The 23947-nt window shown below is 48.3% G+C and overlaps 1 protein-coding gene across 6 annotated transcripts in view; it reads right to left on the bottom strand.

Annotated features, from left to right (window-relative positions):
* PPFIBP2 (PPFIA binding protein 2) overlaps positions 1 to 23947 on the bottom strand; it is a 155592-nt gene that overhangs the window by 114624 nt on the left and 17021 nt on the right. The window contains exons 1-3 of one of the 6 annotated variants that reach the window (XM_044929464.2): positions 14653 to 15450; positions 7722 to 7845; positions 7226 to 7316 (exon numbers count right to left, since the gene is read on the bottom strand). In XM_044929464.2, coding sequence (XP_044785399.2) covers positions 7226 to 7289 — 64 coding nt within the window. In that variant the 5' untranslated portion in view covers positions 7290 to 7316; positions 7722 to 7845; positions 14653 to 15450. Of the gene's footprint in view, positions 1 to 7225; positions 7317 to 7721; positions 7846 to 7872; positions 8021 to 14652; positions 15451 to 18118; positions 18245 to 23947 lie in introns of those variants that run through there. The other 5 variants (XM_025266582.3, XM_025266581.3, XM_044929468.2 and 2 more) reach the window with 5 other exon arrangements.

Here is a 23947-nt window from a genome sequence, read left to right as displayed (position 1 = left end):
CTCTATATATATATATGGATGGCTAGTTGTATGTGTCGATTTGGCTAGGTCACAATACTCAGATATTTAGTCAAATATTATTCTAGATGTTTCTGTGAAGATATGTTTTTCAGTAAGATTAACATTAAATCAGTACACTTTGAGAAAGCAGACTGTCCTCCATAATGTGGGTGGGCCTCACCCAATTAGTGGAAGATCTTAACAGAAAAAAAACAACTGACTTCTCTGGAAGAAGTGGAGATTTGCCAGCAGATGGTCTTTGGACTTGAACTGCAAAACTGGCTCTTTCCTGGCCCTCCAGGCTGCTGGCTTACCCTGTAGACTTTGAACTTGCCAACTTCCACATTCATGTGAGCCAATTCCTTAAAATAAATGTCTCTTTCTCTCTGTCTCTTGCTCTGTCTCTCTGCACATACATACATACACACACACACCCTATTGGTTCTGTTTCTGTGAAGAATCTGAGCTAATACATACACACATTTATCTATTTATAGAATAAATAATATACACACCTACTATGGGGACTGATCAGCAAAAATAATTCTTTGAAAACAGTCATTAAAAAGTACTCTCTGGAAAGACTGATCAAAAAATAAAGAGAAGGCAAACAAATAAGCAATACTAGGAATAAATACAGATATAACAAGTGTAGCAGACCTTAAAAAGATAAAACACAATAAGCAACCATATGCTAACAAAATGGAAAATACTGGTAAAATACACAAATATCTAGAAAAATACAGCATGCCAGAACTCAATAGAGAAAAAAATTAAACCCTGACTATCCCTAACCATCAAGAAAAGACATGAGGAAATACAAGGTCCAGATGGTTTTGCAGGTCAGTTCCTATAATTTAAACTATAAGCAAATATTTAATGAACAAATGATAATTCCAAATTTACTCACACACTTTAAGAGAATAGAAAATGAGGCTGGAGATGTGGGCTCTGCCAGCAAGGGTGAAAAATAGAATGTAGCTGTTCAACAGGGCTCCCAGCCCCACTGTGGGCCATCTCAACCTCTTTATGCAAAGGGCAGCCTTTAACATCTCAGCCCACTAGACACCTCCAAAATTCCGCTGACTCTCCTTGGGTCAGTGTCAAAGTAGAGGACTCTCAACTTGAGTCCTGACTGGAAAACAGGTGGCTTTGTTACTGATGACCACTCCACACTGATTGGCCTTGGAGAGGTTGGAGATAAGGCCAACTAACTGTTCAGAGTGTGGGTGCATCATCAGCCTTGAACGCCACAGCTAAAGTCACTCATGGGCCCGCATGAATAATTCCAGTCTTGATTAGAACTTTCTCTGCCCTCACACAATCTTGAAAACAAACAAACAAAAAAAAACAAAAAATGGACACTAATCAGAGTTGGCAGAGGGATTTCACTGGTCCAGTGGTTAAGACTTCTTCCAGTGCAAGGGGTACAGTTTCCAGTCCTGGGGAGCTGAGACCTCACATGCCTTGAGGCCAAAAACCCCAAAAGCAAAACAGAAGCAATATTGTAACAAATTCAATAATACTTTTAAAAAAGAAAAAGGTCCACATCAAAAAAAATTCTTTAAAAAAGAAACAGTTGGAAGAAAGGCCCAGACAGAGCAACCTCTTTGTTCAACTGTCATTAAACAGATTCTTTTTTACTGTTCTCCATCGATGGGTATAGCTTGTAGATAACCCCATGAGTAACCTCCCACACAGTGAAGAGAAATAAGTGGCCCTCTGTGTCCTGACCAGGGGTTCTCTGGTCATACACACACATACACAGCCTCCTGGAGCAGCCGCTGACCCCATTAGCCCACAGATGAAGCCCTACACAAAATTAGTGTATGTGGTCGTTGCTCAGGGTCATCCACAGGGATGCAATTAAGCAGCATAGTGTTCAATTTCAATCATCAACAGTGTAATTCAATTACGGTATTATTTGTAGGCTGAATCACAGGGACTAATCAAGAGGAAGACCAGATCAAAGGTTAACATCTTACTGGAACTTATAACTGGTCTTTTGTATTAGAAACAACTCATTTGGACAAAGGTTCTGGGTTTTCTAAGTCACCTTGTCCTAACTTTCTGGTATAAAACTCTTGGGTCCTAATTAAATACAATCACACTCGGGATACACCCCTTCAGATTTCAAGAATTCAGCTGTACAAGGAGTTTCACTTCATGTTTCTGCTTCATTTCCTATTTCTGCTTAGAAGGCATTTCTTTGTTTCATGTCTCCAGAGCAGACGAATGCCTGCCGATGATGGGGGTCACCACGCTTGCCTCTGCAGGGGCGTATTCGGCACTTGTGTATCAGGATGTCCTCTGAGTTCTCCTGGCCTGGTCGCTTCTGTGAGTGATCATCTCTTGCACCATCTGTACTGTTTACATTGATCACAAGAAGAGGGCACTTTTTTTTTGCATTAAAGGCTTAATTATATACACATTGATATCACATGCCCTAAGTATACTCTTCTGGAAACTCTTTTGGAAAGAGTTTTGGAAAGTGAAGAGTAGCCTGTCATACTGTACAGTAATTAATAAGGGGAAGTTCTGGTTATACAGTGTTATAATCATTAATAATCATTACTGAAGGAAATTGTGTCCATTTGAGTAGGAATCCATTTGTTTCTACATGTTGCTGCTGCTAAGTCACTTCAGTCGTGTCAGACTCTGTGCGACCCCATAGATGGAAGCCCACGAGGCTCCCCCATCTCTGGGATTCTCCAGGCAAGAACACTGGAGTGGGTTGCCATTTCCTTCTCCAGTGCATGAAAGTGAAAAGTGAAGATGCTCAGTCGTGTCCGACTCTTAGCTACCCCATGGACTGCAACCTACCAGGCTCCTCCGTCCATGGGATTTTCCAGGCAAGAGTACTAGAGGGGGGTGCCACTGCCTTCTAGAGTTACACTATTACAATCATTGATCATATATCGAACTATACATTTGATCAACTGCTTCAAGTCTAGTCATTTCCGTTGAAGGCTCAGTCATATACTTGGTAATACAAGAAATAATAATCTTGTGAAACAAGCAAAATACAAATGGTATAGTTAATAACACTAGTGGAATTAAAAGTATATATTTTAGCCATGAGCCTCCCACACCAGTTTTTTTTAAAGAGTGTCAAGACTAGGGAATGGGTCACTTACAGCAGAAATCTGATTTTTCATGTGATTCAAATGTGTTACATTAAAGGATTTATCAGGTACAAAAATACAGCATTGAGTTTGAATTACAGCACAGATACCTCCCTGAGATGCTGTAAGGTGTCAAGGGTCTTGCAGTTGTGTGGCACTGCCTTTCTCACCATAGAGCTCTCAGATTTCAATAGGCTAATAGCCTACATAAATGCTTGCTATTTAGGGCACGCAGAAAGCCCATAAAAACTTCTTCACTAAGATAAGCATAACTGTGTTTTCATTAAGTGAGAGGATGCAGTGGTTTGAGTCCTTTACCAGCTGGAAGTAGTACTTGACACCCTTCGACTTCAAATGAGTGAGAGAATAGAAATAAAGAAAGGACAATATAAATGTTCACACCAAGACATAACCCCTACAGAATCTGTGATTCATGATGTCGGCGCCACAGTCTTCAACTTCCTTCTAGCTGCTCTATGCTCAAGCAAACAAGCTCTTACTTGGAAGGTGAATGTAGAAGGGAAGAGAGCAAAGCCACTGTGACCAACAGACTGGGGACAAGGACAGGACTGGACCTCCGCCTAGTGAACTCCCTAGACAGCCCTGCAGAACCCCAGGGGCTCTGCTGCACATCTCCATGAGATGAACCCAGGAGTGAAATGAGCCAGGAAGACATCTGGATCTCAGGCAGCCTGGACGCAAATCTGAGTCCGTCATTTACCAGCACTACAGCTCGGGTGGCAATAATGTCAGTAGTCATATCAACAAAACCAAGGCGATTTAGAGCTGGTGAGCACTTACCAGGTAACAGGCACTATTCTAAGTGCCTTCTTTACCTTAATTTAATCCTCCCAATAACATGAGATGGCACTGTTATTACCAATGTCTATACACTATGAGGAAACTGAGGCTCAAGGGGATCAAGCAATTTGCCCAAAGACTCCACAGCCAGTCATAAGTGGCTGAGCTGGGATTCAAACTCCAACAGTCTAACTGCAGTTTACATTAATAACCACAAAAATCCCTAAGCTCTTTGGCCCAATCAACTTGAAAATGAGGGTGGCTTTAATAATCTTGAGGAAAAGTATCCCACACAAAAGCATTCAATAATTATTATTCTTTTCATCGCAAATGGCATAGAACATATGCCCTCCAGACACTCTCTAATAAACTCAGTGTTGAATTATCTGCCAAATAGCTCCTGTCAAATGTCTGGGTGAGCCAATTACTGCTTAAGAGATAGCTCACAGGACATGCTAACCACAGAGTCTTCAAAAAAAAAAAAAAAAAATTAGTGATTTATTATTCCACAAGAATGAGCCAGAGACACAAGAGAGAAAATAATCAATGAAGTTCAGCATGTAGACAGACAGGGGATAGGTACAGAAACCAGTAACTGCCACCTAATAAATGAAAAGGGGAGCTTATTCAGAGAAGTAAATCAAATACACATGGGACCCAAACATCTATTAAGCACGTGTTCTGTGTTGTACTGGAGATGTACCAGCAAAGCCTCTGCTGCCACAGAGCTTACATCCTGGTGCAGGAGGCAGATAATAAACAGATGAATATGAACCTAATGGGTCAAATGGTAGTAAGTTCTATAAAGAAATAAAAACAGAATGCGAGGACTGGGGGAGGGATGTAGGGACGCTACATGAGAGAGTGTCAGGGAAGGCCTCTGCATGGTGACATTTCAGCCGAGACCTGACCTCAGTGTACTTGGAGAACATTCCAGCAGAGGGACAGCAAGCACATAGGCCCTGAGACAGCCTATGCTAAAGCAAGACAAGCAGATGGGAGGTGTAGGAGGTGCAGCCACACAGGCAGCCAAAGGCCAAGTCGCATACAGCATTGCTGCTTATAATGGGGACTTCGGATGCTTATCCTGAAATGCGAAGCCACTGAAGAGTTGTGGGGAGAGTGGTGTGATCTGATTCCTCCACTGCTCTGTGGAAGACAAGGGGGCAAGAGCAGAGCAGAGCCCACTCAGAGACTTTGCGTTAATCTTGTAGACGCCAGGCGAGCCTAAGAGGCATGCACAAGCCTTAGCTAGACAATGAAAACCACAGCATGCAAATGGGTGAAATAAGGACCTGAATAAATGAGAACTCAGTTTACCAAGAGCTGACACCTTATCAGTTCAGTCGCTCAGTCGTGTCCGACTCTTTGCGACCCCATGAATCGCAGCATGCCAGGCCTCCCTGTCCATCACCAACTCCTGGAGTTCACTCAAACTCATGTCCATCGAGTCGGTGATGCCATCCAGTGCTTACTATATGGCAGGCTCTGTGTTAAGCCCTTACATGTATAAGCACAGCAACCTTCTTAGGTGGGTTCTATTATTATACCCATTTTAAATATGAGGAAGCTGAAGAACATATCATGCAGGTAACTTGATGCACAGCTAGGATTTGAAACAAGCAGTCTGGCTACAGGTGTTCCTCCAACCAAAGAACTCCTTGGAATGTTTTAGACCACCTCTCAGCAAAACTCTTGTATCTGTTCCAGAGACGCCCAGGGAGCCCTTCCAGAAGGAGTCTGCCAGAGTGGAGGCCTAAGGAAACAGGAGAAGGGGGGAGCACACAATGCTGGAAGGGAACAGGAGGGGAGTCCCTGGTTCTGCTCCAGGAACCACACCCACCACAGGTCCCTGACCAAGCCAAGGCCCCAAGTATTCAGACCCACGGTCCTCGCTCACAGACGGAGGGGACCATGCCAGACGCTTTGTCATTTCAGGGGTGTCTGCATGGGGAACTTCAGAGGCAGTAGGAAGTGACCCCACACAGGCTGCCTTCTTTAGGAGGTGTCCCACTCACCTGTCCCAGCTGTCTAAGAGCTCCTCCTGCTCCAGGGGCTCTCATAGTCTCCTTCTTGCCCCTGGGCTGGGGGCTCAGCAGTGCTGACCACCTGAGCTAGTCTCAGAGCCTGACTCTGTGACTCTGATCTCAATGCACAGGAGACCCTGGAAACTTCTGGGGGAGACTCTCTGAAAAGACTGCCAGGAAACCCACACTGTTGATCATTTCCTCTCAATAGGGCGTCCGGGACCCTAACCTGGAGCGAGACATCCCAATCTCCGGAGTCTCTGAAAACCCAGATGTTGGTCGGCCTCCTGAGGACCGTTTCTGTTCACTGAGAAACTAAGAGCCTGACAGATGACAGCTGGAACACGCCATCTGTGCACCACAGCACGCAGAAGTTTCAAGGCACGGAATACCTACCTCCTCTGCCCCAGGCGCAAACACCCAGGACCCCCAGTGCCTCAGGTGTCTCTCTGCAGGATGGGAGGACAGACACCGGGCAATGTCAGGTGCCCTGTGCACGCCCTGGGTTCTAGTCACACTCAGCCCAAACATGCCTTCTGCAGCCATAGCTCCACACAACAAGGAGCAAAGTCCCAAAGAAATGCCCAGTCGGCAAATAAGGTCACTGACTTGTATCAGGTAAGGATAGAAAGAAGGCCTGTGGCCTGCAGAGAAAAATTTCCAATGACAGGCTTGTTCCAATCAGTATGGGCTTCAGTTGTCCCCCACCAAGGAGTTAATCAGCCCAAACAGCCCACGGCAGTCCTTTCCAATTAAACAGCTTTGCTGGATCTTTTCAAGAGAATGTTCCTAACTGGTTCATACAGACATGAAGCCAAACAGTTGCAATAATATGGCATAAAGAACATTCTTCAGGTGATTAAGTGAATCAATACAAAACCACTTCCTGACAGGCATACTGCAGCCCAGCCAGGGAAGGGAAATGACACCGGTGTTAGAGGGCAAAGTCTGCAATATTGCAAGTTTCAGCTTGACTGAAACCACGCCGTACTGTGAAAACTTCATGATAAAATCAGTGCCACTGCACCTGTTGCAGCCAGGATCCAAAGGGGGACAGTTATTCATGTGCTAATATATGGCACAGCCGCAGTCTCAGCAGAGACCTAGACCCTTACCAGCTATCAAAGAGTCTGAGTTTGCACTGTTGAAAGAGAGCACACACAATAAAATAAAAGAAATCCAACAGGGGCCTTGTCTCTGCACCCAAAAGAGAAGTCCAATGAGAGGAAAATGGTTTCTCAGTGCGGAGGTCGCCAGGACCCCTGAGCATACCTGCGATGATTCCGTCCATCTGCTCCAGGGCAGCTTCTAGCACGTGACTGGCGTCAGAAGCCATGAGTCCTTTTCTCTCCGTCTCCTAATACTGAAGATTCAAACACAGCACAAAGGAAAAATTAGAGTATTTCATGTTACATACCCAAGACCACTGAGCCCTCTCATTCCACCATGGTAACCGCACTCTCATAGGAATCTGAGTAGCCCACAGTGGGTTTCTGCCACCTCCCAGCATGGGGACTCCATGAATCTTTAGCAGGTGATCCCACTTGTTTCTGTCACGAAAAGCCACTGGGGCTCTCCAGGGTCACCTGTGGCAGCGAGGTGGCGATTGCCACTGCCACCATCATCACAGTCCCAGCTCCAGAAGCTGCAGCCACCCCGGGGAAGGCTCGAGGCTCCCCTAGGGCTGCAGATCGCACACAGCTAGCGAGGACTCCATCGGGACGTGCCCTGCAGCCCTGGGTCACAGCAGGCATTTGCGGTCTTATACCTGCATCTGTCCCGCTACTGCGGTGTTCTCCTAGGGCAGGTATAATCCAGGCTGAGAGGCCTCAGCTGCCACTTTCACTTCTCATGTGGGCCAGTGGGCCCCGTCTAGGAAGGTTTCAGGCACACTGTTGGGGGAGAGCACAGTCTCTTACCATTTTAGTCCTTCCTACTCCACCCAGGACCATTCAAGGCGCAGAATCCCATCTTCTCAGCATGGAAGAATTTCTCCAAAAATACACTGTCTAGCCATTTCCCTGATGCTGGGCCTCCCTTCTAATGAGAGAGGTGGCAATTGGTTCCATCTCCAGACAACTCTGCCTCTCAGCAAGGTCTTTAAGCTAAACTGTCTTCCTGCAGCCTCGTCTCATTTTTCTTACTTCCCACCCTCTCCCTGGGTGTCAGGCCGAGACTTACAAGAGCAATTGTAATCCTGAGACTTAATTCGCATCTGTAAACTGGCGGCAGGTGCTATTGTTTGTCTGCTCATTCAGCAGAGCCCACATGTGTGCCCAATGGGCATAAGTGCTGTGGAGAAGAGAGGCAGGGCTCCCAGATCCAAGGGTGGATAGAGCAGGTCAGGCAACAGGAGATCTGTTGCTCCTTTCCCCCATAGAGTTACATCTTCAGAGTGAAGAGAGGAACGTGAGCAAGCACAGGAAAGTGGTTTGGAGAGGGTGTGGATAAGGATGTCAAGACCACAAAGAACCATGCTGAACGGCACCAGACAGAAAGTTAAATACTCTGGGTTCAAAGCTGGCTCTGCCATTTCCTGTGTGATCTCTGAACTTCAGTATCCTCTTCTGTAAAGTGGGAAGGATGACAGTACCAAACTCATAGAGTTGATGTCACAGTTGAATGAGTAATTAACATTTCATTAAAAATGCAGGCCTTCCATGTAGTAAGGATTCAATAAACATTGAGCCACCAGGGAAGCTCCAATAAACAGCCATTTTTAAATGACGTATTTGTGCCAGGATAGTTCACAGGATGAGGGACTTTAAAGTGGATCAGGTTTAGGGAGGGGGAACCTAGGTATGTCTAAGAGGCTGGCCTTGTGAGGGAGGTGGGCACAGCAAAGCAAGGTAAGCAAGTTGGAGGGGGGAGGAGGAGGGCTCTGAGTCACAGGGGCAAAAGCCAAAAAGGGTCAGAAATGCAAGAACCAGGGTGCAGTCAGCTCAGGAGAGTGAGAATGGGGGCTCGTGGAGGAGGTGGGAGCCTCCCTGGCACCTTGGGGCCGTGGCAGGAGCCAGGCAGGCTGCAGCAAGGAGCAGCCAGGTGGCTCAGAGCACACACGGGTGTAGGTCTCAGGGTCTGAGTGGAAGTGAGGCTGGGGGGTGGGGGTTGGAGAAGAGGCAGCAGGAAAAGGGGAGAGAAGAGGGCCAGTTTCAGCACCCTCACCTGCTTAGCCATACAGACAGTACAAGAGTGAAACCCATCCTACCCTCCAAGGCCTCCCCAACCACTCCCAGGAAGAAATCCAAAGTCCATACCCTGACCTGCAGAAGCAGCTCGGCAGTATCTGGCCGGGACAGCCCCACAAGGCCTGCCCCTCTGACCTCCCTGCTTTGGCAGCCTCAGGCCCTGTCCACTCCCCCAGCACTCCGAGCCCCTCTGCCTCCCCTGAAACTGCACCTACCATTCCTCTGCCCTGAGATCACCTTCCCGGGTCTCTGCACGGCTGCTCCAGCCTCATCCTTCAGGCCTCAGCTCTGAAGTCTCTTCTCAGAGACGCCTTCCTTGCACACCCGCATCTGAAGCAGCCCCTTGGCAGCACAGCAGTTCCAAAGTATCTCGTCCATCTATGCTTCCTCGCTGACTGGCCTTGCAAACCCTCTGCCTGGAAGCTGGCGACCCTGTCTGCTTTGCTCACTGCTGTGTGCCCAGCAGAGTGACTGGCCCAAGGAAACTTAAGAGTAAAAAGTTGTGAATAAATGATAGAGCTGTATGGCCAACACTGCCTAAACCCTGCTGTGCTGGGCACTGGTGTGGAGGGGACATTGATGAATCAGACCTCAACCCTATTCCCTCAGACCACGCAGTGTAGTGGAGAAGACAGAATTAGGAATAATTAGGATGCAGTGTGAGGTATGCTGACAGAGGCTGGTATGTAGTTTCCCTGGCCCATAAGGGCTGAGGAGGTACTTTCTCAGCAGATAAGGGTGATTCCAGGCAGAGGGGGGCAGTGTGTGAAAGGGAAGGAAGCGTGTAAAGACAAGATGTAGGTGGCAAACGTCAAAACGGTTGGCGAGATTATACAGGAGCACCCAGCTGCTCACTGTGAGTCAAAGCCCTCCACGGGATTTACGTAAGCGTGACTAGGGCAATTCAACAAGAGCAGCTTGGGAATCACACCCACAGCATCAGGGATCTGGATGCGTGCTGGGCAGCTCAAGTGGCCTCAGGTGTAAACTTGATAGAGATTTTTTGAGAGAAGGACCTTGTATTTCAGTAGACTGGCTCCACTGGGGGTCTTAGTCCTGGGGTGCAAGGTGAGAAGTCAGTTAGAAAGTGCCGAGCCCTTTAGGACACCTGCAACAGAAGGGCCATAAAAACGACCCACAGGCCCTCTGCCTAAGGATGAGTGTGTACTTGGCAGAGGGCAAGTTGGGTGGACCCGTGGGAGCTGGCAACAAGTAAAACATGAGTCAAAGGTATATCATCTTTACAGTCCAGAACCTGGGCCAGTAAGACTGGCAGTGCTCAGGAGCCGGAACCTGCTTTGGGCAACTGATGAGCTCAGTCCTGGGTCTAAGGTGATGGCAGGATGCAGGGAGAACAGGCTCTGCCAGCCCCTGTGAGGAGTCAGTGGTGTGAGGTACGGGGGGAACTGCTGAAGGGCCAAACACACCACAGGAGTGACGTCTCCAGGCCCATCTGTGAAAACGGACACTCTGATTGAACAGGGAAGCCATGATTCCGTTTGCCAACCATTCCCTTTCTGGCAGCCTCAGCCATTTTCTCCCCTCACCAGTTTGGAACTCCCCATCAGTAACGCACCCTGGGACAGTCCCTGCTCTCAAGGAATTGGGGGTCTCAGAAGCAAACGTGTCATCCAGCTGAACTCAGTGTGTCTGTTCACCCCCACAGTGACACAGCACCTCCCCAGGAACCTGGGTTCGTCGGGGATGTGGAGGTTAAGTGCACAGAGCACCAGCAGCTGCCTGCGAGGAGGACTCCGCAGGGAAGTAAGGTGATGAGGGTGCACAGGGAAAGGCAGCAACCCCAGGGCTGGGAAAGAGAGCAGGATCCAGGACAGCCCCCAAGCAGGTGGTGGGGAGGGGAAGTGAAATCGTGTTCGCCACCTGTGAGAGTGGGCTGCGGCAGCCCCTCAGGCAGAGGAACAGATGGTGTGCCCTGAGGACTTGAAGGCACCGCCGCAAGCCCAAGAAAGAGAGGTGCAGGCAGAGGAGGACACGATGCTCTTAACACCGTCTACTGTCTACTGACAGTAGCTAAACCGGCCAAAAGCTGTTTTCTCTCTGGACACTTGGACTATTAACAGAGCCCTGCATTTGACCCTGACGAGCTGGCAGTCTTCTCACACCAAGAAACTGGCTCACACCGAGCTGCAGAGATAAGGTAAGGAATGTCGTTTAAGGAAAGGTGTGGTCCATTGCTCATGCATCCTTCTCTTCCCCCACAGGCCTCTCTAGATGCTGTCATCCTCCTACCGTCACGGTGCCGATGTTGGGCTCCCCTCAACAGACCCTCCCCTCTGCTAGCAGCCAGGGAGGAAACCACCCAGCAGCTGTGAGTCCAGCTGTGATAGGCGCCAGAGTCAAGTGATCTGCACCGCACAGAGGGCTGTTTGGCACTTTGAACTTGAATAAGGGGCAGGGTTAGGTGACGTTTAGAAAGTGAGCCACAATTAGCCACCCAACGCCTGGTGGCCTCTAGGGCAGTTACTTAGACACGGTATTAACTACCTTTGTGTTCAGCAGAGGAGGATCAGAAGTAGGCAGGAACAGCTGACTAAGGTAAGGCTTGAGCAAGTAAATCTTAACTTGTCTCCATCCAGGCTGAAATGCAAGCTACCATCCCATTTAGTAAACCACTTTTCTCTCAGTAAAGGTGGTTAGAGATGCCAAGTGTTTTGGGCAGGCTGAGTGTCCCGGATGGAGGAATCAGGAATAGGTCTGCAGTCCTGGTCCCTCCAGGGTCTACTGACTCCTCACAGCAGCAGACAGACGCGCCCTGGCATTCCTGTACAAAGCAAGCCCCGGGGAGGAACCCTCAGCCAAGAATCCACCACTACTGAACTCAGATCCATCTCAGACCTCTCCAGCCCTCAGTGGCCAACAGGTGGTAAAGAAGTATCACCACATACTTTGTGGTTTATTGCCACAAACCGGAGACCTTCCCCACAATTTACTGGTCATCCATAAACCACAGCGGCTGGCTCTTCAAATGGTCATTTAAAGGAATATCTGTTTTTATTCCTAAGCTGAGGAGACAGCTTCTTAAAACTATATGGGAAACTTCTATCTTTGGGATAATAGAGCAAGAAGCCATTTTTAGCATTAAAAAATAACAACAATAAAGATGGAGGATGATATACAAAGACAGCTGATGCCAGTGCCTACATTTTCTATCACATCCCATATCAACCTAGATTGACGTTCTTTTTAAAGGACAAATAAAAAAGAACGTAGGGTTTATAGCCTGCCAGTCTTGAGTTAAAACCTGGGCTCTGCTGCATGATGACTGTGGGCCTTTAGGCAGATTACTTAACCTCTCTGAGCCTCAACTGTCTCATCTATAAAATCAGTATAAAACTGACACCATTGTTATGGGCAAAAGTAAATAAGAGGCAGAGCTCAGAAAAATACAGGAGATTGAAGTCAAACATCTAATTTAGCTACCACTGAAACAATAGTAGAGGAATTTATTTTGAAAGACATAAGCCCACAAGGACATGGAGAATGTGATAAGAGACACAAGGGAGATGCCGGGGCAATAGCTATGCAGCAAGCAGGAAAGGGCAGTTGGTCCATGTGGGAGGGCTTCCAAAAGCTCTGAAAGATTTCTTCAGTAGTAAGAAATTAATGAAGTATCTAATGCATCTAAACAGCTTAAGAGATTTATAAACTTGAAGAATTTAATTCCATGATAAGAAAATGCAAACCAAGCAATGACAAAAGAACTCCGAGAAAACCAAAAAGTAAAAATAGTCCTTGCAACAAAACACCGCATACACATGGATTTAACAGAAATGGCACTGACAGGATGTGGGGATAGAAAAGTGCATGTGAGCGATGGGAGCAAGATTGAAGGGACAGCTGATTCATCTTCCAGGGTGGGAATTCAGAAGTCACCAGATAATGACAACCGAAAAAAGAATAAAGTAGCAGAACAAGCATTTTTTTCTAGTAACATGGATAAAAATACTAAGAGTTTGAAGTGGCTCCATCTCAGGAAGAGCAAGAGGGGTGTGCAGATGGGGAGATGGCCACTTTAACAAATCGTATACGATTATTTGAGCCTTCACATTGTGCATATATAGTGATTAAAAAAAAAATCAGAAGGATTAAAAGAGATAACGTGTGTGGTGTGCCTGGCACAGAGTCGAGATTTGATTGATTACTGGGTACTCATATCTCCTTGTAGCTACTGTATATCAGGCAAGTGTCTGTAGCTGCCTAAGAGTTTATCCAACATTCTGACTCAATCCCCATGTGCCACTTAGGAATTATTCTCCCCCTTTACAGACAGATAAAGCAAAGTGCCTGAGGATTCACCCTGTTTTCCCTCCCTTCCTTCCACTTTTACTTTGAAGCAAGAACCCACCTAATAGAGGGCTTTGAGCACAGGAGGGTCTAACTTACCTTTTAAAAGGATTATTTTGGCTGCTGCTTGAACTGGGGGTAGCGGGATGAAGGGGTGGGGGAGGGGTACAGCAGTGAATGCAAGAAAACCAGGCAAGAGATAAAGGTAGCTTGGACCAGAATGCCTGTGGTAGATGTTCTGATCCTTAATATATGTTGAGGACAAAGCTTGTAAGCTCTACTGATAGGCTGGGTGTGGGCAGGAGAAAGTGAAACCCCAGGCTTTTGCCCTGAGCTTCTGAGAGAGTGGGGAGAACTGTGGGAGCAACAATGCTGGAGAGGGTGGGGTGGGAAGGGTGTGAAATTAGGAGGTTGGTTTTGGAAATATTCAGTTAAAGATGCCCAGGGATACCTAGAGAGAGATTCTGAGTACAGTAGCCATTTGGAAATTCAAGATATTTGGAGAAATCTGGACTGGAGATATTTTGGGAACCATTTGCATAAAGGCAGTATTTAAACAACCACAGGAAGTAACTTAAAAAGTAGTGTAAGACAAAAAAAAAAAAAAAAAGGCTCCAGGACTCTTTGAAACACTCCAAATGTGCTGTCAGGGAGGAGAATCAATGAAAGGGACGGAGGAGGAACAGCCAGGAGAACTGAGACAGGGGTGCACCATAAACCATGTGAAAAGTTCGCGGCCGAGGATAAAACCAGGGGTGCCACGTGCTGCTGAGTCAGCCCAGAGGCCATCTTCTCTCCAGCGACTCGCTGGGGGTGACCTCACCTGCTCCACAACCTCACCTGCCCCGGCCTTACCGCACCCTGGGCGGCAAGAGCCTGACTGACTGCCCTGCCTCCAGACAGCCTCTCCATGCGCCGTGCACTGAAGGCTTACTGACTCAACGCTCCTCAAACCTTCGTGTTAGAAGCACCTGGAGAGGTAATGGCGCAAGAGGCTCAGGTGGTCCTGAGACTGACCAAAGTTGATGGAATGCAAACACAGCTCCCAACCGGGCACTCAACTGCTTGTGCAGAGTTTCAGGGTCCCACCACCAGCCAGGGTAGAATTATGCTTCTTACCAAATTGACTCAACCTACTCAGCTGCAGCTCTACGTGTCCATCATACACCATGGCAAACCTCAGCCCCATCCCAACCAATGTCTTACCATCAGCAGGCAGATTCTAAGCATTAACTGTCTGAATCCAGGAGCTTTCCAGCTTTTATGCCCATGCTGGCTAACTTTCCATCTTCTCTTTGAGCCAGTTCTTCCAGAAAACCCTGTGTACAGTCAGGTCACTTGAGATGGCTGTTCTCTTGCTCTCTGTATGTCCTCTGCCCAACCAGTGCCTGCTTCACCCTTATCTTAAGTACATGACTGACCTTCCTGCGTACTTGCCCCAGGTAATGATAGCGTATCAAAGGGATGGTGAGGGGCGTGTCCCTCTAGTGGTTTCCCGGTAACTAATGAGCCCACCTGACATCAATTCCCCCTATAATTAGTAATCTCTCTTTCTCCCGGGAGCAAAGACTGCCACCACGTCCTGCCTGCTGTCTGCTGTACAGGGTAGGGAGTCGCTCCAGGACCTTGCTTCAGACATGTAAGCTACTCCATTAAACTACTCATGTTTGTATCTCTATTATTGACTCTGGGCTCTTTCTTTGGTCTTGAAGCTGGGCAAGCACAGCCTTACAGGCTTACAAAATGCACCATGCTTAACCTGCTCACCTAAATGTGATCACCCCATCTTTGATCTTGCAGGAAAAGGCTGAGAGCAGCTGTGCGCAGCCATCTCCCTGCAAGCCTTCCATGTGACTGGGCCCCTGAGAGCATCCCCCTCCTGGCCTGGGAAATCCCATGGACAGCTGAGCCTGGTGGACTATAGTCCATGGGGTTGCAAAGAGTCGGACACGACTTAGCAACTGAACAACAAACATAAAACAGCGGGAAACTAAAGCCTGGGAGGTTGTGGGGGCTTGGAGGAGGAGTGGCAGCAGGTGGCCCACCCCTTTCCCCACGCCTGACACCCACCTCCCCCCTTCTTGGCCTCACAGCAGGCCCCAATACATAGGGTCTTCCCCAAACCACCTCAGTGATGCCACCACAGTCTCCAAGCCAGAAACCCAGGGGTCAGCCCTAGCCTTCCTGCCCCTCACCCACATCCAGTTGGTCACCGTGCCCAGTAAAGTCTCCTTCCTCACCCACTCTCTGATCTGTCCTCTCATCCTCACCTGTCTGGCTTCAGGCCACATCGTCTCCCATCAGAACGGCTGCAATGGCTTCCTGGCTGGTTTTCCTGCCTGCAGGAAAACCCACGCCCAACTCATCCTCCACATTGGGTCTTGCACAAATCTAACCATAGTACCTCAGCTCTTGTACAATAATTCACCTGCTTCCTGTCACCCAGGAAACCACCCAGAGAGGAAGTTAAGGACCCAGGAGATAGTCAAGAGTGTGTGCTCTGTAGCCAGGCTTCCATTTGAAGCCACTTTTTTCCCATCAGGGGCCAGACCTTGGACAAGTTCCTAGCACACTGAGCTTATTTCCCTATTACAAAATGTAGGTGGAAACATACATGGGGTAGGATTGTGGACATTCCATGAGACAATGCATGTGGAAGCCCTTTGCATATAACTGGGTGAGAGTTTATAACCACAGCAGTTAAAATTCCTTAGATACAACAGCCAAAGTGGTTTTATCCCCACTGCCTTTACTCTAAGGCTTGCTCAGGATGCAATGTTTTTGGCCAAGACCCCCTTCCCACCTGCTCCATTCTCTCTCCTCTTTCAAGGCCCAATTCCAGCATCACTGATTCCAGTATCCTCTCCTTCCCCCAGATAGAAGTGACTGCCCAGGCTCGGTCCCCCTCTCCTTGCTCATGCCAGACTCCCTCACAGAACTCTCTAGAGCACTAGCCATGTAGGGTCCTTTGTCTGAGCAGTAGCTCCCAGTGGGCAGAGCTGTGTCTCTGAGCCCAGAGTGGGGCCCAGCACCTGGCCCATAGCAGCCAGTCAGCTACACTTGTTGGATGGATGAAGAGAACCACACATCTGCCCGAGGAAGGCAGCTGGAGGCTGACCAGGAGCAAAATTCCTTTCTGTCTGTGTATCAGTGAAACAAGTTGTCTCCTTCCAAAATACAGCTGGACAGGGACAGGATAGACATTCCCATTCCAGAAGGGAAAAAATGGAAGAATAAAGGTCACTAGTCTTGACTGGTGGAGAAGGCAATGGCAACCCACTCCAGTACTCTTGCCTGGAAAATCCCATGGATGGAGGAGCCTGGTAAGCTGCAGCCCATGGGGTCGCTAGGAGTCGGACAAGACTGAGCGACTTCACTTTCACTTTTCACTTTCATGCACTGGAGAAGGAAATGGCAACCCACTCCAGTATTCTTGCCTGGAGAATCCCAGGGACGAGGGAGCCTGGTGGGGTGCTGCCTATGGGGGTCACACAGAGTCGAACACGACTGAAGTGACTTAGCAGCAGCAGCAGTCTTGACTAGAAGCTGAGAGGCTCCAGGGATGGCAGGCAAGTCTGCACACGGGCCCCTGAGGCTGGCTGAGGTCCTGTCCAGCCTTGAGGTCTTTGTCCCCAAGGGGATGGGCCTGATGGTGCAGAAAAGCATCACACCTGGCCGCAGGGCCATGGCAGGGCCCACAGACACTCATGCAGTATCAGGACCCAAGGACAAGGCCACGGCCATTATTTTTCCACCAGGACAGAGGAGCCAGACACAGAGAGACATCCTGTCAGGACACTCCAGAGGAGTTAGAGCAGGGTAGAGGGACCTGGATACTGAGAAAGCTACCATCAGAATTGGTGACTGCCTTTCTGAGTCTAATAAAAGCAAAGAGGTGGAGCCTTGATTTCTTTAGTTAGTGAATAGAAGCTTAAACAGCCTAAGAAAAACTGCACAGGAGAAAATAAAAGAATGCCACTTAAGGTGAACAAGCATGTTTAACTTGTCCTCGTCTAATCATGGTATCAGTCACTCTAATAACAAGCATTTGTTTAAAGCTTTTGGCTGCAGAAATGTTTTTCACACACAAAGCTTTTCATTCCCACCTAAACATCCCAGATCAGACTTTTCAGATTAGTGAGACAGTTAAGCTGAGCCCAGTGGGTGCCAAGATCCATCAGACTCACTGAAGGGTCCAAAACCTTGGTGCAGGCTGGAGTTGCCAACTGACAACAGTGGACAGATGCAATATTTCTTGCCTGGTGTCTTTTTCCTGCTGTACCAGGTTAGTGAGTTATGTGCACTGGGCATTCCCAGCCACTCCTGTTGGGCGAGTTCCAAAAGATCCCTAAGGATATCTGCGCTGGAGCCCGGCTCTGCTGAACCCACAGGAAGGAGTCCTTTTGCTTTCTGGCCCTTCCATTTAAAGCCCTGCCCAGCTCCTGTCACGTCACTGCTCCTCCAACAGCCTCCTTTGGCACGTCTGAACCCAGATGCTTCCACTTAGTATTTACCCAAAAGCACTCACCCTTCTCACCAAACCACAGCCCTTTAAATAAGGCTGCATGATCCCAAACAGCTCTTCCACCAATGTGTCATAGGGGATTCAGTCCCCAAACTGAACATTATTCTCTGAAGAAAGGAACGAACAGCACCGGGTACTGAACCTCACCTCCAGACACCAGAGTCTGACACCCCTCGGCTTAGCTGTTCCCCAGATGCAGGACTGGCATGCTTCTCTTCCTTGGAATGGCAGGCTTCTTCAGAGAAACGCCACCCCAAAGACAGGAGCATGAGACACAAGCCCCACCCACAAGGAGGAGCAAGGGGACTGGTTGGGAAATGGGTGTGAGAAGGTGTGAGGTTGTTGGGCTCACACCCAGACAGCACAGCAGACATCCGGGCTAAGGGAGAGGGAGAGCCGACATTGAGTTTCCTTCACTGCTTCTGCTTTACCTGCCTGACTGTTCTCACTTACCATTTTCTGCTCTTGACTTTCCGCCCCCAAGCTGGTCTTTTCCCCCAATTCAAGGATTTATTATTGTGTAAAGAGGCCACAACAATCTCAGTGATCAAGGCCATGGACCTTAAAGTGAGCCTGTCAACGAATGGCTTGGGCAGATCTCAAAGGACAAAGGATACAGGTGCTCCATCAAGGAGAGGAATTGGGAGACCAGGTGATGAGGCAGGAATCTGAGCTTTTGGGAGGAGTGGGATGGGGAGCTGGACAGTGTCCAGGGGGCAGAGCATCACCAAGCCCCCCATCAGTTTGCTGCTCAACACTGTGCTTACGACAAGTACATCCGTATCCTCACTACAGCCACCCAGAGAAGTCGGGATGGGAGGTTCTTCTCCTTCCTGCCGAGTCTCAGAAGAGTCTGTCTGAGGGTGTCCCCATCAAGGCTGGGATGTGAAGGACCAGACCAGACAACAAACATCTCCCCCACTGGAAGATGTAACTGAGACCGTGGTAAGCCCCACGGCTGGCCAGCAACCGTCCATCAAATGATGGCAGTTCCCACCACGCTAGTGCAGTCTCCATCTAGCTGTAAAAGCCACCTGTCTTGAAGGTCACAGAGGGTTTCCTCCCTCCCTCTTACAGAGGCAACAGCCCCTGTAAATCGACTTTGTCGTCATTATCTCATTTAATCTTCTTGGTAATATAGAATCCTGTGAGGGATGTAGTGCAGTTATCAGCCCCACCAACAAAAGAGGCACCTGAAATACAAAGATATTAAAACAGTGCCAAGGTCCCATGGCTGAACTTTACCCACAAGGTCCTGTTTTTCACCTAAGTCCGCACCTGCTCTCCCAGCCACACTGCCCTAACCTGCTGATTTGCTCAATGCAGTTAAAGAGCTGGAAGATGGCAGAGTTGGTTTCCATGTCCAAACCAAAAGAGCTCAAACCGCCTACAGACATGAAACTAATCACTGCTCTGCGATTCTTCATGGGGACTCGGCCCATTGCCCGCCTCCAACTCGGTTACAAGACAGTATCTTACCTGAGAAAAGACACACAGAAAACAGTTCTCATAAAAATGTACGACCCCCCACAAATCAATATATTATTTCTTTTGGATTATCTATTTAACAAATACTATTTGCCCCCCTTTCATCAGTGAAACACTGTGGTAGATGCTATGAGAGGAAAAAAAATAGTGAATTTAAGACTGTGATTTCTCTCCCCCCGACCACGAATCTTTCATCTCTCATCCATGTCAATTAGACTATGAAGGCTTCGTGTAGAATTTGGCCTCTATCTAGGATCTGTGAGCCAAAGCTAACAAATCTTGTCTTTTGCCAGCTTAGACTTCAGAAATTCATAAATTAATGGTCTAATTTTAAAGCAGCCATGGTATGCTTTTGTGAAAAGAAAAACATCATTTCCCTGAAATTCCCATCCTCTCTAAAATTAAGTTCAGATGGCAATTAACTGTGAAATGTCAATTCTCCGATGTCACTAGCTCAACAAGCAAGTTTGTATTAGTTTCAGAAAAGTGGAATTGCGAAAATCAGCCATTTCCTGAGCATCTTATGGACAATGAGGTTCACTTTGTCATCCATTCATTCAAGCTGATCAACATCCAAGGGGAAGCTCCTGGGTGCCTGGCACCATGGAGACCCTGGGGATTTCCAGGGAGAAAGACAGACAGACAGACACACACACACACACACACAAAGCAACAACACAGCAGGAGGTGTGCTCCTGGGAGAGGGAAGTTCAGCAGACTCAGAGCAGGGCAGCAGCAGGAGGAAGGAAGGACCAGTGCAGTGTGGGAAATCCTAGAAGGCTTCATGGAGGAAGTGAGATTTCTCCAGGTGGACTGCAGTCATTGGTGCAAATACATTGCAAGACTAAAGAGCATATGCTCAAGTTATGGGGAGAGGTGGGTGTACATAGAGCCCCGTGTGGCCAGAGAACAACTGGGAAAGAGTGGCAGCAAATGAGCCCAGGACTAGCCTGTGAAAAGCCTCTCACAGGATCTCACCCTTAGAACTTGGCCTTTATCCATCAGACACGGGGAACTACTGACAGGAGCTACCTAGAAGCTGCCTGTTCTTCTCCAGCAATAATGCAGAAGCAAGGAAAGGCGTACACCAAGACTGTATATTGCAATCCTGCTTATTTAACTCATATGCAGAGTACATCATGCAAAATGTCAGGCTGGATGAAGCACAAGCTGGAATCAAGAATGCTGGGAGAAATATCGATAACCTCAGATATGCAGATGACACCACCCTAAATGGCAGAAAGCGAAGAGGAACTAAAGAACCTCTTGATGAGAGTGAAAAAGGAGAGTGAAAAAGCTGGCTTAAAACTCAACATTAAAAAAACGAAGATCATGGCATATGGTCCCATCACTTCATGGCAAATAGATGGGGAAACAATTGAAACAGTGACAGATTTTATTTTCTTGGGCTCCAAAATCACCGCAGATGGTAACTGCAGCCGTGAAATTAAAAGACATTTGCTCCTTGGGAGAAAAGCTATGACAAACCTAGAGAGTGTATTAAAAAGTAGAGACATCATTTTGCTGACAAAGGTGAGTATAGTCAAAGCTATGGTTTTTCCAGTAGTCATGTATACCTGTAAGAGTTGGACCATAAAGAAGACTTAGCACCGAAGAATTGATGCTTTTGAATTACGGTGCTGGAAAAGACTCCTGAAAGTCCCTTGGACAGCAAGGAGATCATCAAACCAGTCAATCCTAAAGGAAATCAACCCTGAATATTCACTGGAAGGACTGATGCTGAAGCTGAAGCTCCAATACTTTGACCACCTGACGCGAAGGGCCAACTCATTGGAAAAGACCCTAATGCTGGGAAAGATAGAGGGCAGGAGGAGAAGCGGATGACAGAGGGCGAGATGGTTGGATGGTATCACCGACTTAATGGATATGAACTTGAGCAAGGCCTGGGAGATAGTGAAGGACAGGGGAGCCTGGTGTGCTGCAGTCCATGGGGTCACAAAGAGTGGGACACGACTGAGTGACTGAACAACAACGAAAGCAAGGACCTGGGGGAAGAGTCCTTCTCAGAGAAGCTCTCAAGGCTCAACGGAAGCCTCCTCCCGGAGTAAACCAGGATGTGGCAGCCTGTTCCCTCCCCGTCCCCACCTCAGGAATCCTCCAACACTCTCCCCAGCTTCTCTGACTCACCTTCGCCTTTCACCACACCCTCATTTTGGACATTGAGGATGGAGGCCTCTTACTTCAGGCCGTTTGCAGTCAGCATACAGGACCATCCCCTAAATCTCTGCCTGCCTCTCTCCTCCCACACCCCCAGTTGCACCAAACCTGCTCCAGGGTTCACTCTGCCTCCCAGACATGAGGCAGGGTCTGGGGGGGGGGGGGCGGAGTCAGGACAAGTCGTGGTCAGAAAGGCAGAGTGAGCTGGAGAGCAGGTGTCTCCCCTTCCTCCTGCTCACTGACATGAAACCACGCATATAGCTCCATCAGACACTCTTGCACCCAATCTTTAACCTTGAATTTCCTCCCTCTCAGACTCCTCTTGAGCAAATGCCCATGCATCTTTAGGAATGGGATCCCTCAATTCCCTTTCCACCTCAAACCTCCCCTGCACCCCCTCTGACCCCCTAATCTGTCACCCCTGAGGCCCAACCTCTTAATTATTACCTCTCTGGGCTTTTTATTATTTAATTATTCCCTCTCTACCCCGCTTCTGCTCTTTCCTCCTAAACCCTACAGACATCAAAGCCTCTGCCACCCTAAAACACTTCCTTGGGCCTGCATCCCACAGCTACCATTTCATGCTCCTTCTCTGCCAAAGACCTCACCTCCCACTCCCTCCTTGATGAGATTTCCACTTTCACGCCTGAGGGGCTCTCTCATCAAAGCTTTTTCAGTTCTAATTTCCCTGAGGGGCAGCACGTGCAGGGTGAGTTTAAAGCACAAGCTGGAGAACCAGACTGCCTGGGTCAGAATACCCGCTCCCTACCCTCACTGGCTATGCACAAGTCCTAGGGTAGGACGCCTGCTCTCTGGGCCTCCGCTTCCTCATACAGAAGATGAGAATAATAAAAGTACTTCCTCAAAGGTGGTTGTGAAGCTTAAATGAGACCAGTGATCAGTCAGCATCAGCTGGGATTGCCTTCCTTGGCAAACCCCAGGGACTCTCCTCCTCTGGCATTTGGGAACAAGTGTTCTCGGGGTCCTTCCTTCACTGAATGCCCTGCACTTCAGCTACTCTCACTGCCTGGGTGAGAGGGCTGATTCTTGTTTCCTTCTATGGTTTCCCCCTTGGACAGACCATATTCCATCTCCGTGGTTATAACTCATATAACACTAGAATGTTCCTATATGCTCCAGACCCAAATACCAAAGACTCACCAGCTTTCTGGCTACATTTTAGCAGTCCCTGAGATTCAGTGTGATCGGAAACACTCAGCATGACCCTGCCCCGACTTGAGAGCTCCAAGCCTCCTGGAACTGCATACCCTGAGCTTCTTGGGGTTCTCCCCTCCGCCTCCCGCACCTTCAAACAGAGGCCACATCCCTGGGCCTTGCTCTATGAAGGGTGCGCTTCTCGGTCTCAACCTTCCCACTCCAGCTGGGGTTCAGGTATTCAGAACTAGACACTGAAGGGCCTCCTCTCACCTGAGCAATACCTGGCCTCTCCCATGACAGTCCAAGCTCAGAATCTGGCATCCAAGCCTGATCCCAAATTATCCTAGACATAGGACAGTAATAATAATGGCTGCCATTTGTTGAGCACTCACCCTGCTTTGAGTTAAGCAAGTATATGTTATTTCCTATCTCAATAGTCAGAACTGTTACTCTCCAAATTTTATAGACAAGGAAACTGAAGCTTGGAGACACTAACCGCGATGGGAGAATCACACAACCAGGGAGTAGATGAAATGGGATGTGAACCCAGGCAGTCTGATCCCAAGGTCATTTTCTTTTTTTTTTGGCCGTGACATGTGGTATGCAGGATCTTAGTTCCCCAACCAGTGACTGAACCCGCACCCCCTGTACTGGAAGCACAGAGTCCTATCCACTGGACTGCCAGAGAGTTCCCTCCAAGGTCATGTTCTTAATCATTCTGCAGCACTTCTTTTCCAAGCCTGGTCACTTCCAACTACATCTTTCTGAATTCCTGATACTCCAGCCACAGGAGAGCACTCTCATTTTGCCATGCCCTTTCATGTTGTCCCCTCAAGCTAACGGTCCTTTCTCCAGTCTGCCCAACAGGACTAATTTTTTAAGGTCCAGATGAGTCTCCTTCCTCTAAGATAGCATTCCCACCATTACCTGTGCAAGAGAACTTCTGCTGAGACCCAGAGCACATGCTCACACCTTCATTCCGTTTCCATTTCGTGTTGCCACTGGGGACAGCCAGTGGGAGGACCGTGCCAGTCTATCTTTCCTGATCGTTTTCACTGAGGGCTACTGAGTATCTGGTTGGTGGGAATGTGAGAGGGAACTGAGCCATGCAGCCCAGCCTTATCCTTCCCTCTGTTTCCAGGGCTGCCTTGC

Source organism: Bubalus bubalis, chromosome 16 (assembly GCF_019923935.1).
Source record: "Bubalus bubalis isolate 160015118507 breed Murrah chromosome 16, NDDB_SH_1, whole genome shotgun sequence".
NCBI lineage: Eukaryota > Metazoa > Chordata > Mammalia > Artiodactyla > Bovidae > Bubalus > Bubalus bubalis.
Note: the sequence above shows the minus strand (reverse complement) of the source record. Positions and strands in the feature narration are given on the sequence as shown.